At 48.1% G+C, this 17,493-nt stretch overlaps 1 protein-coding gene across 1 annotated transcript in view; it reads left to right on the top strand.

Moving 5' to 3' along the window:
* Window positions 1-2,368: 2,368 nt before the first annotated feature.
* LOC149858869 (urotensin-2 receptor-like) overlaps window positions 2,369-17,493 on the top strand; it is a 41,223-nt gene continuing 26,098 nt past the window's right edge. The window contains exon 1 of the mRNA XM_090060960.1: window positions 2,369-3,515. Within this exon, the coding sequence (XP_089917086.1) occupies window positions 2,369-3,466 (1,098 nt within the window). The 3' untranslated portion in view covers window positions 3,467-3,515. The remainder of the gene's footprint in view (window positions 3,516-17,493) is intronic.

The following is a 17,493-nucleotide window of genomic DNA, read 5'->3' as shown; positions in this document are numbered from 1 at the left end:
CTGCTAACCACCTGCTGTCAAAAGGCATTGGCCATGCAGTTGTGCTGGAATGGTAACTTCACAAAAGTGCTGCAATCCCTGCATGATCTTGGACAAGTGACCTCTTCAGAATCATATTACCATTACAAAAGGGTATTTTGTGACACTAAACACGTAAGTCTGATTCTCCCCTGTGCCAAGATTGACTTAGCATAGGGAGAAGTGAAGGCAGCACCCAAAGAGCTGGGAGAGTCTGCCTGATTTTCAAACTGGTCCAAGCTCCATGTGAATCAGGATCATAGAAAATTAGGGTTGGAAGGGACCTCAGGAGGTCACATCTAGTCCAAACCCCATCCCCAAGCAGATCATCCCAGCCAAGGCTTTGTCTAGTGTTGGATGATGAAGTACAGCATCCAAGGGGCTGCTCTAATCTACTGCTCCAATCTGCTGTTCTGTAGGCGAGCCCCAGTGTGTCCTGTCTTGACATCCCCTAGCACAGTGTTTCTCACCCCATGTGTCACAACCCAAAAGTGGTTTGCAACAATACGTGAAAGGGTCACAAACAAACATTAGAAATGGATTCTCTTTTAAAGGAGAAAAATGTGGGGAACAGTGTGTTTCCCCTTGCAGGCTGGTAGAGTTCCAGCCTGCAAGGGGCTGCTTGGGGCTGTGGGAGGAGGGCAATCAGGCAGGGGGTACCATGCTCATGTGTGCACACACATACACATGTGGCAGCCAGGCAGCATGGAGAGCAGCTCTCACAGCTTCCCACCGGTAAGTCTATGGGGCAGGGGGGCATAGATAATGTGTTGGTGGGGCAGAGGAGGGCACAGACAACATGTTGGGGGGGGTATGGAGGGGCATGTGCTCCCCCCCCCCCACCAGATTTGTGCACTCACAGTGGGCATGGGGCTACAGCCTGGCTGGACTGCAGGGCAGAACCTGCTTCCACAGCCCAGCAGGCAGGACCCAGCATGGGAGGGCAGAGCCAGGCAGCAAGACTCATTGCTGCTGTAGCTGGAAACCCTGCACCAGCTGTGCTACCAGTAATGTGAGGAGTACCAGGTAGGGCAGGCATGCTGCCCTTACCTCCTTCCACTGCCAGCTGCTAGTAGGCTAGGCTGTGGCTCTACCCTGCCACCATGGCCCGGCTGCCGCTGCCACTTCCCTCAGGCTGTGTCTCTATCCCAGGGGTGAGGTGCGGTGGCAGACTGTGTGGGTGGCCTGAGAGGAGTGGTGGTAGCAGCTGGGCCATGGTGGCAGAGTAGAGCTGCAGCCTGGCAACCAAGTGGTGGGAAGTGGGAGCAGTGCCCACCCCCATCCATTATATCTCTGCTGCTGGTGGCGTGGGGATCCCAGCTGTGGCAGGAGCAGCAATAAGTCTCACTGTCTGGGGTAGAGGGCAGCAGGTTGGGAGTGAGGGGCACCAGCAGGGCTGAGGAGTGGGGGGCTGTGGGTTGGGAGTGAGGGGCACCAGTAGGAGCAGGGGGCTGTTTCCTACTTAAACTATTTCCTGGTCATCAATGTTTACAAATGGGTCCTGGTATAGAAAAGGTTGAGAAGTGCTACTCTAGCAGCCTGCCATGCTGCTGGAAACACTTGGCTAGGCAGCCAAGTACCTTCCAACTCCTTCAGGGCCAGGCCAGAGCGCTGTCCTTTGAGGTAATGCTCAAGGGGGCCAAGTAGGGCCAGATTCACTCTTGTGGCCCCAGAGCAACACCAGGAGGCTGTAGCAGGGCGGCGCTCAACCGTTTTAGACTTGAGGCGCCCCGCTGCACATGCACGGCATGCGGCCCAGAGGCGCGGCCAGCTCCTGCACGCGGCGGCGGCGCGGTCAGCGGTGGGAGCATGGCAGCAGCAAGCAGGGAGGCACCCTCTTTTCGCGGGGGTGCACTGCCGCGCCCCGTACCATCGCCGTGCCTCTGCAGCCGGCGGCAGCGCGTGCTAGCCTCGGGACTCTCCTCCGGAGGCTCGAGGCGCCTGCAGAGGGAGCCCCTCCCCCCCCCAGACGCGAGGCGCCTCTCCACAGACATGAGACACCCCCCGCAGCCCCGAGGCGCCCCTTACTAGGCTCGCGGCTTCCCCCCCCGCTGCGGAGCCCGGGGCGCGTCGGAAAGCGGCGGCGCTCGGCTCCAGCTGCGCGCTCGCCGGCAGGAGGCAGCGGGGCAGCCGCGGCGCCTCAGAGCCGGGCGGGAGCCGAGCGGGCAGGACGCTGCCGGCCCCGCGGAGGCCGGCGTGAGGTGCCGGGGCGGGGCGGGGTGCCGCCGGCGGAGCGAGCCCGTCGGGCGGGCGGGGCGGGGGCACCCGCGTCCCAGCGCCGCCGGTTCCCGGGCAGGCTCCAGCGGCCCCGCGGGGATGCCCGGCGGCGGCGGCGGCGGCGCCTGAGCCCATGGAGCCCAACGTGTCCCTGGCCGCCGCCGGGCTGGGGGGGGGCAACGCGTCGGGCGGGCCGGAGGGCGGGGGCGGCCACCTGCTCCTCACGGCGGCCTTCGGTACCCTGCTGTCCTGCATGTACGTGGCCGGGGTGGCGGGCAACGTGTACACGCTGGCGGTGATGTGCCACTCCGCGCGCTGCGCCGCGCCCATGTACAGCTCCATCGTCAGCCTGGCGCTGGCCGACCTGCTCTACCTCTCCACCATCCCCTTCGTGGTGTGCACCTACCTGGCCCAGGACTGGTACTTCGGCGACCTGGGCTGCCGCCTCCTGCTCAGCCTGGACCTGCTCACCATGCACGCCAGCATCTTCACCCTCACCCTCATGTGCGCCGAGCGCTACCTGGCCGTCACGCGGCCCCTGGACACCCTCAAGCGCTCGCAGGGATACAGGAAGGCCACGGCGGGGGCCGTGTGGTCCGTCTCGCTGCTCCTCACCCTGCCCATGATGCTGATGGTCACCCTGAGCGAGGGGGGCAAGGCGGGGGGCAGGGTGAAGAGGATGTGCGCCCCGACCTGGAGCGTGGACGCCTACAGGACCTACCTGACCGTGCTGTTCAGCACCAGCATCATGGCCCCAGGGATAATCATTGGCTACCTGTACACCCGCCTGGCCAGGACCTACCTGGAGTCCCAGAGGAACCCGCCCCACAAGAAGGAGAACAAGCGGTCCCCCCGCCAGAAAGTGCTCATCATGATCTTCACCATCGTGCTGGTCTTCTGGGCTTGCTTCCTGCCTTTCTGGATCTGGCAGCTGGTGCGGCTCTACAACAGCTCCCTGCAGCTGACTTTGCAAACCCAAAAGTGCATTAACTACCTAGTGACCTGCCTGACTTACAGCAACAGCTGCATCAATCCCTTCCTGTACACCCTGCTCACCAAGAACTACAGGGAATACCTCCGCAACCGGCACCGCAACTTCTACAAGTTCACCTTGTCCTTCCGCAAGAGGAGCTCCAACCTGCAGTGCTCCTGGGGAAGGTCCATGTCCTCCCGCAACCAGCATGACTATGGCTCAGAGCCTCTGGGCATGGCGACAATGAAGGACAAGTGATGAGGGTGAGAAACTCCAGACACCAAAACTAGGGGAACGTCAGTCTGAGGTAAGGCTTCTGGGGCCCTTAGAGCCAGGAGGCACAGCCCCCTCTGCTCTCTGGGTACCTGACATAGCTTGGGTACTTTGTTTAGCTCTCTAGGAAACTGTTTCCAAGTTTTACCTAGTTTCACTGTGCTGCTGCTCTGCACTTGTTTAACACTGCTTCCAGGTAACAGCTCACGTGCTTCTGCAGCAGAACTCCCAATCCATGGCTAGATGTGTAGAAGGCTAAAATAGCCCTGGTCTCAATTTGGCTGCGAGGCTCAGCTCTGCACTCCACATTACTGCTATCTGTTGAAAATGTGCCTCGGAAGACTTTTAAATCCCTTTTTCTATTTCCTTTTAGATTTGATCTCTCTCTTACAGTATGTTCTACAGTTTGATCACTCTTCTCAGGAGCTGGGAAGGGCACTATTTTTAAATTCACTGTAGCAGAAAGGCCAGCCCCAACAGCTCAAAACCCTGAGGTCAAGGTCTCAGAAATCATGCAATTTTTAAAAATAAATGTGTATTTGTAACTGATTGTTTTAAACTACTAGGATGTGCATTTTCAAGTCTTTCTCTGCAATTATGAGGGTTAGAAATCTACTGCGGGGGGGAAGCTTATCTCTCTTATACTCTCACAACTCCAGGAGCTAGGACTTTATGAAAAAGTCTCATGATAAAATTGTGAGAGTTGGCAAGAGTTTTGTGTGGCAATGCATTAAAGGGATGACTGTGCCAGATTAAGAGTCTACTTGAAGTCTGCATGAATTTCATCTACAAACAAGGTAAGAAAGAAATACTAAGATAATAATATGGATTTATTTCTGAATTCTTTGATTCAACAACTACACAGCTACCTTGGGACTACTGACTGCATTTTCTGGAGAAAAGGAAGGTTTGCTCAGAAATAGGTGTAATAGAATAAATTCAATTGTGGTGTAACTCCATTGAAGGCATTTTGCCTCATTATAGTCTAGCAATTTTCCCTGATATCCCATGGTAAACTCCAGCATATATATTTCAGAATTATGCTGGTAGTAGGCTTTTTTAAGGCTAAAACCTTGAATTATTAATATTATTGAGAAGTTCATCAAGGGATTTCTCACGTATGGCCACAAGTGGTGAGGGCAAGAAACCCTCTGATCACTTGTGCACCCAGCATAGGCGCATGTAATTATGAGAGCCACAGATCCCCCTGACTACTATCCAGGAGCAATCAGTGCAATGCAGAGTGGAAACAGATGTTTCTAAGCTGTGCGTCCTCTCCTTTGAACATAGGTCACTCTCCTGAGATAACTCAAAGCACTGAGAGGGCTGCTGTAGTTTATGCCATTTGCTGATGACCTCAAGGGACTCCTACAGCAGCTGAAGATTTACAGAGACCCAGCCATTCCTATTTTCCTCTAGAAACACCGCAACCCTAGTTCAGTCAGAAAGATGCATTGCATAGGAGCTACTATATCAACTCCATGGTACTGGAGGATTTCTCTCCAGTCAGAGGCTCCTCCCATGGCCATGTAAGCCAACTTTAAGCCAGCCTTATGCTAGAGAGGCACAAATTCACTCAGCACTCCCGAAGGGTTGGGACCAGAGAATCCAACCCAACCATGTGCTGGGCTTTATACCTTAGACTTGAAAAGTATTTTAAAATAGTAAAAGAAAAAAGAAATCAAGGTATATATTGAATATGTATACCAAAGAAGCATGGTATGGATGCATGCTATATATGCATATACCACCCACAAGTCAAGCTTTCTTTTATATAGATACAGCATTTACTTTGCATTTCATGAAACATGTGAACATCTTGAACTACCTCTAACACAGTGCTTTTCTTAAAGCCACATATACACCACTTTATCATGCAATGTTAAAGTATTGCATAGAATATCTAGCTAGGTAATGCAGAATTAGTTCTAATATGCTCATTACTGCATCTGAGTACCAAAACACAGATCATGTTTAGAGGAGACATTGCATCATTTATCATTCCTTAACTTTTTTTTTTCACATTTCTGAGCCTGGAAAATAAGCCTCATTGAAATGAATCTAGATAAAGATTTATTCTGAAAGGAAGTATTAGAAGTTTAGGCTGCATGTTTCACACAACCTAACTGCTAACTGGGGGGAGGACCACTGCTGTCAAGGAATGAAACAAAATACCTGATGTGAGGGTTATAACTACACATCTGGATGGAGCTGCATTAGTTGCAGCTTGCTCACATCTAAGCAAAAGAGGTTATTTCCTCATGGCCATACAAGGAAAAATCTATACTGATTTGAGACTGACCAAGAGAGGTGTTTAGATCCCTGATTTGATTTTCATCAAAGAAGAGGTTATGTTGCTTGATGGAAACTGTCATATCATGTCTTCAGGTGATTTCCAGCCCCAGTATATGAGGATATCTTTTATTAAGTCTTGCAAAGGTCTGTAAAGTTTAATGGGTGTGATTTGAACCCCAGACTTTTGGCACTAGAGAATGAAAAATTACATCACACAGGGCCAGTCTATGTGTGCCCCTCTTCAAAAGGAAGTACTAAATGATGGCCCAATAACAGCCCATACTGTGCCATCCGTGCAGTGCAGGGTTATTTTTAGCCGCTACATCGCCATAGAGACACAATGTACCAAGGGAGTGCGTTGCTATGGCGACGTAGCTGCAGCGTTACAGTTTTTGCCCACTGACTACATCGCTGTAGCGTGTTGCTACAGTGACATAGCATTATGTGTGGACATGCCCATAAAGTTTCACAGTTTCTAGGGTCAGAAGGGACTTGAGCAGATCATCAAGTCCGACCCCCTGCCATGGCAGGGAAGAGTACTGGGGTCAAATGACCCCAGCAAGGAGTTCATCTAGCCTCTTCTTAAAGACCCCCAGGGTAGGAGCCAGCACCGCTTCTCTTGGAAGTTGGTGCCAGACCCTAGCCACCCTGACCATGAAGTAGCGCCTCCTGATGTCTGGTCTGAATCAACTGTCACAAGCTGGCAGAGAGTAATTCCTGGTCACTCCTGGCAGTGCTCGGGGGAACAGGGACTTCCCCAGTGCCTGCTGGTCCCCTCTGACTAGTTTGTAACAGGCCACTAGATCCCCCCTCAGCCTTCTCTTGTGGAGGCTGAACAGGTTCAGGTCCCATAGCCTCTCCTCGTAGGGCCTGCCCTGCTGCCCCTGATCATGAGTGTCCTCCTCTGGACCCTCTCCATGTTGTCCACATCCCTCCTGAAGCGCAGCGCCCAGAACTGGACGCAGTACTCCAGCTGTGGCCTGACCAGTGCCGCATAGAGGGGGAGGATCACCTCCCTGGACCTGCTCAAGATGCATCTGTGCATACATGACAAGGTGCGGTTGGCCTTCCTGACTGCATGCCCACACTGCCGGCCCATGTTCACCTTGGCATCAATAGTGACTCCAAGATCCTTTTCTGCCTTTGCACTGATGAGAAGGGAGTTCCCCAGCCTGTAAGTATGGTGCTGGTTCTTCCTCCCCAGGTGCAGTACCTTACACTTGTCAGTGTTGAAACCCATCCTGTTCTCATCCGCCCACCCTTGTAACCTGTCTAGGTCCGATTGCAGCCTATTCCTCCCTTCTAGCATGCTCGCTTCCCCCCACCTCTTAGTGTCATCTGCAAATTTGAACAGGGTGCTTTTTACCCCCTCATCCAAGTCACTCATGAGGATGTTGAACAGTGCGGGCCCAAGGATCAAGCCCTGGGGGACCCCACTGCCCACATCCCTCCAGGTCGAATAAGACTCATCCACCACCACTCTCTCGGTGCGGCCCTCCAGCCAGTTAGTGACCCATTTGACTGTGTAGGCATCGATGCCAGTTCCCTAGTTTTTTAATGAGAATGGGGTGAGAGACAGTATCGAAGGCCTTCCTAAAGTCCAGAAAGACTACGTCCACTGCTACACCTGTGTCCAAGGATTTGGTGACCTGGTCATAGAAGACAGGACCGTGGTCTGACAGGACCTGCCTCTAATGAACCCGTGTTGGTTGCCCCAAGCATAACCTCCCTTGCTGGCCCCTTGCAGACATGCGTCAGGATAATTCTCTCAAAAAGCTTACCCAGGACCAAGGTAAGACTGACTGGCCTATAGTTTCCCAGGTCCTACTTCCTCACTTTTTTTGGAAATGGGAACCATATTGGCCCTTTTCCAGCCAATACTCGTAAAGACAAGCCAGGGGTCCCTCAATGACCTCTGCTAATTCCCTCAGCACTCTGGGGTGGAGATCGTCAGGACCAGCTGATATAAATACATCCAGTCCCTCCAGAAGTTCCCGGACTAGGTCCTCACTGACCCTAGGCCTGGGTGTACCTCCCCTGGGTCCTATGGGGTCCCGGTCAGGAGGGTGACCCAGTCCCTGCTCAGAAAGATGGAGGCAAAGAAATTTTAAATAGGTTAGCCTTGTTGTCTGGTGGGTATTAAAGTATTAAATTGCAAAGCATAACACATACCTATGTCTACATGGACATAATACATGTGACCTAGAGAGACCAGAAATACCTTTAGGAAATAGGATTTTAACTTAGAAAATGCAGGCAAAAACAACTGAGGACAAATAAAAATATAGTTATGCATTATGAGTGGGAGACTTAGGAAACAATTCCATTGGAAAAGTGTTTGGGATGATAGTGGAGAGCAAATTAAATATAAATTTGCAACAAGGAGACAAAAGATAACACAATACAATATTGGGTGGCAAATACTAAGTTATCAGGTCACAGCCCCAGAAATGGGCACTGTGATAGTTTATAGAGGACATTGGTGAGAGTACACCTAGGATACATACTTCCAGAGGAGATTAACAAAAGGCTAAGAGAGTTGTCTTCGGAGGAAAAATATATGTATTTAACTTTGTCCTGATGGTGGTATAGCATTTACTTCAGCCTAAGCTGCCCGATCTAAGCTGTCAGCAGCCATCTTCAAGTAGCTGTGAGGCTCTGACAGCTCTGTCCACCAAGGATACCAGTACATTTACTGACACTTCATAAAACATGTCACAAGGAAAGCAAAGTTGTTTCCCCACCCTACTAAATCAGAGTGGTAGCTGGGAGAGCTGCCTGCTTGGGACCAAGTCCTTAGAGAAGCTGCTCCTGGAGATGCACATTCAGAGTAGGAATGGGGAGAAAGGTAACATAGGCTAAGGGATAGGCAAAAGATTGTCCTAGTTTAACAGATAAATCTGGCTGGGATTCAGAATTCAGCAGAGACTACCACTGTGCTTCACTGAATGGCAACATTAGAGCACTGTACAGGGATGTATTATTCCCATGTAGTGGAGCTTCCAACTACCTCTGTACTGCAGTCCCATGCAAATACCACTCCTTGATAATGTCTCCTGGTCTTAAAGAGTCATTCTTCTATTCTTAAGGATAGAGATCCATAAAAAAAGAGATGAATCGTATAAAAACTAATCCCTCTCTGTCTCTCTAGAGTACTTAAGCTGCCAAAGCTTGGGAACTCTGATCCTCTTAAAAACAAAATTGTCCTTTGCGGCCAAATCCACATGAGTGCAGATGTTTGTTTCCCTGAGGACAAGAACCAGTGGCACACCTTGTGCCACTGCTACTTGTCCCTAGGGGATGCCCATGCCATGTGCCCTGTGGCACACAGTAGGTTACCCTGGGTGGGGCAGGGGAGGCTGGAGTCAGCAACTGTGCTGGCCCCAGCAGCCTTACCTGGGATCCTGGGGACCTTGGGGAGCTGTAGCCATGGTGTTCCTGCAGCTGGGATCCTGGCTGACAATGAGAACATGGCTCTGGCAAGCCAATTTAGAGCAGTGCGCACTGCTGCCTGGTGCGCTGCCCCACGTTTTTAAGGTACAGATTTTTTTGACCCTAGGATCTCACAGGGTCAAAAAACCCTCCCATGCTTCAGGGTAGCTGCATGAGGACTGCCTGCATGTGCAGTGTCTGGCACAGTATACCTCATATCCACACTTGTCTGAACGGGGCCTACATGGGAATCTTTTCCACAGGTTTTTTAGGGGCTGTATGTGGCTGATCCTACACATGTACGACAATCCAATGGGAATGTGCATCACTTACAGAAACCAGGCATTAGTCTTCATACACCTTCCTTTTAAAACACTCTAGATTAGGGTACTAGTTAATAGGGCTTTGAGAACTGGCCCAATTAGTAATTCCTGTTATATATGTAGCTTTAGCTGAGATTGAAATAACTCCTTTAAGCTTAGAAACCTGGGGGCTTCTAATGCTGAATATAGTTGTAGCCAACATGAGATAATTGACCACAGGAGCGGTAGGAGGAACAAAGAACCACTCTGAAAAGCTAAATATCAAACAAATAGGACATCAAGGGGACACACCAGGGGTTTGGGAATAGATGTTTTTAATCTTGCCTTCAGTTCACGCTGGGACTTATGACTGTGATTAAGTGCTATTATTCAATGCAGAGTGTGCAAGCATTCTGCTAAATTGATTTTTAATACAATATTAGAAAGCTATTTCCTAGATTAGGTAGTGGAATTGCCAACTGAGAGTTTTAATAGATAATAAAAGATTTGGTATAATTTTTATTGCCTTCTGGTTATTTCTGTACCTTCACATGTACAAGCTCTTCTCCGCAACCAGAGCCTTATTTTTATGTTATAATAAACAAACACAAATAAAAAGAAAGAGCAAAATACCAAATCCCCCCGCACAAAATACTGTGAATCCAGAAGCAGGCATAATGTGGATGAATTCCAAATACTGTTACTTCAGATATGCAATAACATCTGGAGATTTGGTAACTCAGAGGTGGGAACTTTGCAGAGGTGGGTCCTGGGGGTGTTGCTGTGGTTCAGTCACGGCTGCACCTTCCTTCTGCTGCCCCTGTCTCCAATTGATCCAGGGATAGGGGAAGCTCCAGAGCTGCTCCAGTCCCACTCCATCCACAGGCTTCAGCTGCAAGGGATGCCAGGCTCCGCAGGGGAAAATGGCAGCAGTAGGCAAGTTTCCTCTTTATTTATCAGCTCCCTGCTGCTCCCCCACCCATCCACCTACCATGTCCCCAGCTCTCTGGGAGCAGGTGCTGGAAGAAGGAACTAGCTCTGCACCACCACCACCACTGCAACTGGCTGACACAGGTATGGGGGAAGTCGCAGAGCCTCTCTTCACCCACTCCAGCTGCAGGCTGCAAGGAACAACTGTGTGTGAAGAGCAAGGCTCAGTTGGGGAAAGCAATGGCAGCACATAGGTGTGGACAGGATCTTTTATAGTGGCCGGGCTTATGCAGATCACACTAGATTTACAGGGTCAGGCTTGATTTTATTACTAAACAAACACTATACTGGGTGCACCAGGGAGCACTCACTCACACTCGTGTGGAACCGGGGAGGGGTCACCCCCGGGATCAGGCGGGTCTGGCGTCCTTCCCTCCGGCTGATCAGGCCGAAGGTCGCTCCGTGTCAGTCGTCGTGGGGTACGTTCCGTTCCATCGGGCGCGCAAAGACCCCAAAGTTCACAGCGCAATGATTTTTATACTCTCTGTGATGCGGGGCGGTCTAATTACATGCGGCGCTTTCTCATTGGTCCAGGGCGGTGACCGTCACATTATTGACAAGCCCTGGACTTCCCCTTGAGAAACCCTGTGCGGAAAATCCCAGCCGCATGGTGCTTCCACGCTGCAGCCCCAGAGTCTCCCATCCACCCAGCACCTGCCACACAAACACTAAACACATGCGAACATGGCCACCCATAGCACTCAGCAAGTGCAAAATAATTACAACAATAGGTTCTTCCTTCCAGTGCCTGCTGCCAGCCAGGAGGAATCACAGGGTGGAGGGGAGGCAGGGAGCAGGCGCTGGAAGGAGCAACCTGCATGGTGCTGTCCTGTCCTTGGCTGAGTATGGCAGCCATTACAGCTGTGCTCTGCAGCTCATGGCTGGAGCAGGGTAAGCTCTGGGGCTCCCCCTCACACCTTGGTGCACCTGTTATCCTGTGGGGTCAGGCCAACTCTCAGGATCTCAATATTGTGCTGTTAGACAGGAGGGTGTGACAATTGCACATATACAAACATACAAATCAAGCAGATGCATATACACACACACTACCAACTCAGGCACCCATGCATCCAAACTAGCCTAGGCACATGCATACCTATCACCAATTCAAGCACATGCACTATACACACCAAAAGTTAGACAAAAATCAATTGTCCATACCCGCACACCCAGTACACATACACAGATCACTAATTTGTATATCATGCACACAGTGACATATATATATATACACACACACTCACCAGTTCACACACATACAACCAACCTACACATAGGTAAGTTCCTAACTTGGATGGTACGGTATGTATGCGTGTGCTTGGGGTACCTGGGAGAAGGTTAAGGTGAGAGAGAGAGAGAGAAAGTGTAGGGAGTGAAAGTTGCCAGAACTGGGATTAAAACCAGTGGATTAGAGAGAAGCTGGCTGAGGAACTGAGGCTTGGGATTACTTAAGATAGATTGGGACTGGAAACTGAGGCAGACAGCTAAGATGTGTGTGGGGCGGAGGGGGGCAGATAAGTGGTGGCAAGGAGGAGACAGCCAGGAAAGAGAGAGAGAGGCAGAAACCTGGGAGCTTGGAGCTGGGAACTGAGGCTGGCAACTTGGAGACTGGGGGAGGGCAGATAAGTGGTAGCAAGGAGGAAACAGGAAACAGACAAAAACCCAACTTAGGGTTTCAAAATAACAGGTTTATTAAACAGACAACACACTACACAGCCCCATGAAGTTATTGGTTCACACACACACGCACACACACACGCACTCACAATGGCAGCAGGAGAAAGAAACAAAGTGGAAGGGTTGGAGTCCAAGTAGGGCAGAGAAACAGAGTCCAAGTCCTTGGTTGAAGAGGGGGTGGGGGTGATAGTTACCTATCCAGTCTGGAAAGGGGTCCTTGTCTAGCAGGTGTTGTCCAGAGCGGGGTCGCCGGCAGGGCCTCTGGGTAGATAGGTGGTGTGGCATAGTGCTGGTCCAGATGGAGAGGGCGTCCCAAGGAGTCAGTCTTCACTACCCCTTTTTATAGGGCAGACTACCTCTGATCTCCTATGGGAGGACCTGTCCAGGCAAGGTCAGTCCTGTTCCAGAGGGCTCCAGGTGTTCTTACTAAGCATGTGCAGCCTCGGCACAATGATGGGTTGCCTCATCTTTTGTTTCTAGAATGCTGAGGATGGTTCCAAGGGCTAGGTCCTTGGTCCAGGTATTGGTGTTGATGATTTGATCATTCAGAGGGAGCTATTTTTAGACCTACTGCCATTGTCTCTCAAGCACCCTCATTCATCCCCATTCATTCAGGAACCAAGTTACATAGGAGGGCTAGTATGAGTCATAGGTTACACAACCAGGTATGGGGATAAGATGGAGGCTTGACTTTACAGGATGGAAACTTGACATGACTTATGCTAACTTACATATATAGCCCTAAAACAGTAATCACACAATATAAAAGCAGTAAAAAAAAAAAAAAAAAAAACCAACACAAACATAATAATTACCACTTATAAAGCAGTGGCTATTTATAACAAAATAAAACAACAGGGCACTTATTTGCAAAGAGGGGAGAGAAAAATAAAACTTACTACTTAAAATAAAATATTAACGCTTATCCTACATTTTAGCTTACTTATACTTATCTATGGGGAATAAAGAGGGAGAGAAAAAGTCAGAAATGGTAGGGGAAGGGGAGGGAATGCATTTTAAAAGAAAAATTTGGGGTTTTGCTACACACCAGCTCCCTGGTGCCTCCTCCTGGCCTGAGTGCTCCAGCCACACCTTGCCTCCATGCCCTGAGGGGGAAATGTGCTGCACCCTTCTTCAGTAAATCCTGGATCCACTCATGGAACTTGGGGTCTGACTCTGGGCTCAGGCTCGCTGTTGTATGTCAAGTGAGTCCACTGAAGTGAGTTAGCATGCAACTGAGACAAGAAAGCAACTCCTTGCCTAGAAAACCTTTTTGCAACACGCTGGGAGAACTATGTTGTTTGGGTTATGCTTTCTGACACAGAGTTTAACCTGTGATAACTGAAATTACTTTTAGCCTTGTGTTTTTAGAAATGGTTCCATACTGTAGATTAAACTCAAGAGGGAACACCCTTTGGTTTGTCTGATCCAAACTTACAGGTCCCAGATCTCAACTAGTCTTGGAGAGTGTTTTTGTTTGGTTGGTTTTTGTTTTTGTTTTGTTTTGTTTTGGGGGGGGGGGAAATGAAGTTTTAGGAAGGAAGAGAACATTATTTTCCTTGTTTGCTCAGAGTCTGTAATTGCAAAACACCATGCCCATTCTTCAGGAAACAAAGTAGTTTCCTCATGAGAAGATTTTTCCAAACTTACTAGGTGCTGATGGCAAAATAATAATCATGAAAAGGCTGAAGAAGAAATGTTGTTTCTCTCTGAATGTTCTTTTTTTCTTCTTCTCAGCTAGCATCTCTGCTGCAGACACAGTATTTCTTCTGTCTTCAATCTTAAAAAGAGAAGAGTGATTTTTAGTGGGTCTTGTGTTCATATCACTGGTGGCCAACTTGTGGCATGGGTGGCACAGGCACCGCTTATGTGTGACACTTGGCAGGTGGGGGAGGGATAAGCAACATGGTGTCAGACAGGACAGTAAGCAGAAAGCACAGCATCAGATCAGGCAGGGAGCACAGAGTAGCAGCGCAGCAAATCAGGCAGGAGAAAGAGATTGGAGTGTCACTCAGGGAGGGTGCAGGGCTAATTTTGGCACCCCTACCGAAAAGGTTGGGCCCCACTGATTTATAATATCCTTATATTATCTCCAAATCTTGTTTGGTTTTACTGACTTCACTCTGAAATCTGCATTTTTGTTGGTTCTTCCCCCTTTTAAAATAAACTTCTGATAAATAATTGAAGGGCCTGCTGTACATTTTTTAATACACTCCAAGACACTTCAAAGCCAGTATATGTCTTAAGGAGTTTGATGCGCAGATTAATATCCGGAACATATGATCCAGGTTGTTCAAAGTCATTTTTAACATCAATTTTCATTAATATGTCATTGAACAAGAGGCAACAAAAAGTAACAGTAATGCTTTTAAGAGTATATTGTACCCTGTACACCCAATAAGCCCACAAAATTATCAGAGGAGGAGAGGCTAGATGAGCAACTGCTCCATGCAGAGCAGATAACTCAATTTCCCCTTTCAGCAGGAGCAAAGCAAAAGGCATACAAGAACCACTTCCCACTCCAACACTCCAAAGGTGAGAGCAGGTAATATTCTCTTCTCTGATCATTTAGTTCTTTATAAACCCTAAAGACAGCCCATTCTCTCTGCTATTTGTGGTGTGCAACTAGATGCAACTAAAATGATATGAAATGTGGTTAAAAATACAGTGATGCACACAACTCACTATGTCCTATCCACAAGACGTGTACTTTCAAGAATCCCCTAAGGCTAGTGCATCTTCTTTGGAACATACATTTTTCTTTCAAAAATATTCTTTCCAGTTCTTAGTATTAAATATATGAGCAAACTAGCTATTTAAAAAAATATTTTCTCCAAGGGAGAGAATGTATCAAATCTTCTCATTACATGAGAGGGGCTTGAGAGTGGGACTAAACAGTCTCACTAGCACTAACAGCTGTGTGGCAAAGACCATTTATAGTTTCCTACTCCCACTTGTACTAGGTTTTGGCCAGTCAAGCCCCTTCAGCAAACAGGCTCTCACAGTGACATTAGGTCCTTTCATAGCATCTGATGAAGTAAGCTTCAGCTCACAAAAGCTTGTGTTATGTGCATGTGCACATGCATGTGCACACTTTGGTTAGGTGTAAAATACCCTGCCTTCCTAGTGACAAACAGAACAGCATTTCCCAGCTTTAACTTCTCAATGTGATATCCCAAAGAATAAAAGCTTCTCGTCTGCCCCTCCCCACCAGTTCCTTTCAAAGTAAGGGAAATCAGAGGAAGGGAGAAATGAATCCTACATACCACTTCCTGCACATGGACTTTATTTCCCTCCTTAAACCCATTATGGAATTGTAACACAACTTAATGTTTTTCCAAAACTTGCTTCCTGCACCTCTACCCTTACTGTGATGGCTCCTGGAGAAGTGTTTTCATTCCTTGTTGTTAAGAATGGAACTTCCAAGATCACTAACAACCTATGCGGTTTCAAAGACCACTTTAACTTAATGTGGTGGTTTGTCACAACTGCATTGTGGAAGATACTACCTATTCCAAGCTACCTGGAAGGTAAGTACCTGGAAGGAGAGTAATGAATTATTTCAAGCCATCCAACAGTGTTATATCCACAGGTATTATTACTTTGCCTCAGATATTAGCTCTAGCTGGCAGCTGGTGTGATTTTCAGTCTGAAATGGGGCTCAAGGTTGAGCTGTGTACTCTACATACTGCTTTTTGATCAGATTGTAATTTAAGCCAATTAAATTAAGGTGCTGCACGTTTTTCTGTATGCATCAAGATGGGAATCTTGAATTCGATGCCTTATTTCTTGATTAAAAGCAAATGCGATTCATCTAGGCAAAGCAGAATGAACACTAAAACTATATTCAGCATGTATATATATATGTATGGAGGACTGGAGGTAGTCACAACTGTGTGTATAGGTGCTGATGAGCTTCGTCAGTAGCATAGAGCAACTTTGTAGTTCAGCTGCCTCTTAATTTTTGAATGGTTAATTTCACATTTGAGAACCATCAGGACAACAGCTGTGAACTGTATCTCAGTAAAAGTTTCAGTGTAATAACGAATTCTCAGGTTAGATTGAACACATCTTCCAAAAAGGCGTGTGTATGGGTTGAGGGGAAGGGTTGCAGGGAAAAAGAAAAAGTGAATTTAACTATATACAGGAGTGCTTGAAGACCTAGAGGTGTTGGCCAACTATGAGGCCTGCAAAGCCCAGGGGATTTTTACAAATTGTAAATGATAGCCCCTCATGCAAAGAACACATGCAGTGCATGTGCACTTAGGGTTGAAGGCTAGTCTCAGCCTTACATTGATACAAATCCTGATAATGTCACTGACTTTATAAAAGTTTCTAGACGAGCGATTCTCAATCCTTTTAGGCTTGAGGCATCCTTCAAGAGATCCAAGGCACCCCCTGGAAAATGCCAACTCCTAGTTTTCATTAGTGTTTTGACTACAGATAAAATAATAGAACAATTCTTCAGTTACAACAAACTCAAAAAGATCACAACAGGCCATCATGTCTTTAATAGTAGGATTTCTGTTTGAAATCTCTGTAAATCCTGCTTACACATGCACCCCATGACATCCTTAAAAGGATCTCAAGGCCCTGGTTGAGAATTTATGTTCTAGAACGTCACACTGGTGTAAGCGAAAGCAGGAGTTGGCCCTTATTTTCAAAACAGATTCAGGTTTATGTAAAACTGTATGTGGAGTTGTTTGTGCATTTCCATCACAGAACTCAGAGTAACTTGCATTTTCTGTAAGGAAAATGTCTACGACTTACTGCATGTGCTATCAGTCAGGATTCAAATGCATAAACAAAAGGGAAAGGAGGGGTCTGCAAGAATAGAAGAGGTATCACAAGGTTCAGATTAAGGAGTATTTCATGGCTGCGTGGGAATCTAGCAGAGTTTACTTACACAGCGCCTGCCTATAGCAAATGTTATTGGTGTCCCACTCCAGTACATATACCTTGCCCTAAATCTGCATGAATTACATACTACACTACTGCTAGAATTTTCAGGATGACTGGCCTCTGAACCCCAATGTTTGATGATATTATATAATCTCATCGTGTGTGTGTGTGTGTGTGTGTGGTGAGAGAGAGAGGTAATATCATCAAACATTGGGGTTCAGAGGCCAGTCATCCTGAAAATTCTAGCAGTAGTGTAGTATGTAATTCATGCAGATTTAGGGCAAGGTAGCTGACGCTACTGAACAGAATTAAAGAGCTCCTGATGCTCCAAACACCTAGCAAAACAGCTCTCAACCTCAAAGTTAACAAGAAAGAATCAGAAGGAATTAGAAGGGATTTCAAGGGTCATCTGGT

The sequence above is a fragment of the Crocodylus siamensis genome, chromosome 8 (genome assembly GCF_052110815.1).
Source record: "Crocodylus siamensis isolate JL-2025a chromosome 8, ASM5211081v1, whole genome shotgun sequence".
NCBI classification, from domain to species: Eukaryota; Metazoa; Chordata; order Crocodylia; family Crocodylidae; genus Crocodylus; species Crocodylus siamensis.
This window is presented reverse-complemented; position numbering and strand designations above follow the sequence as displayed.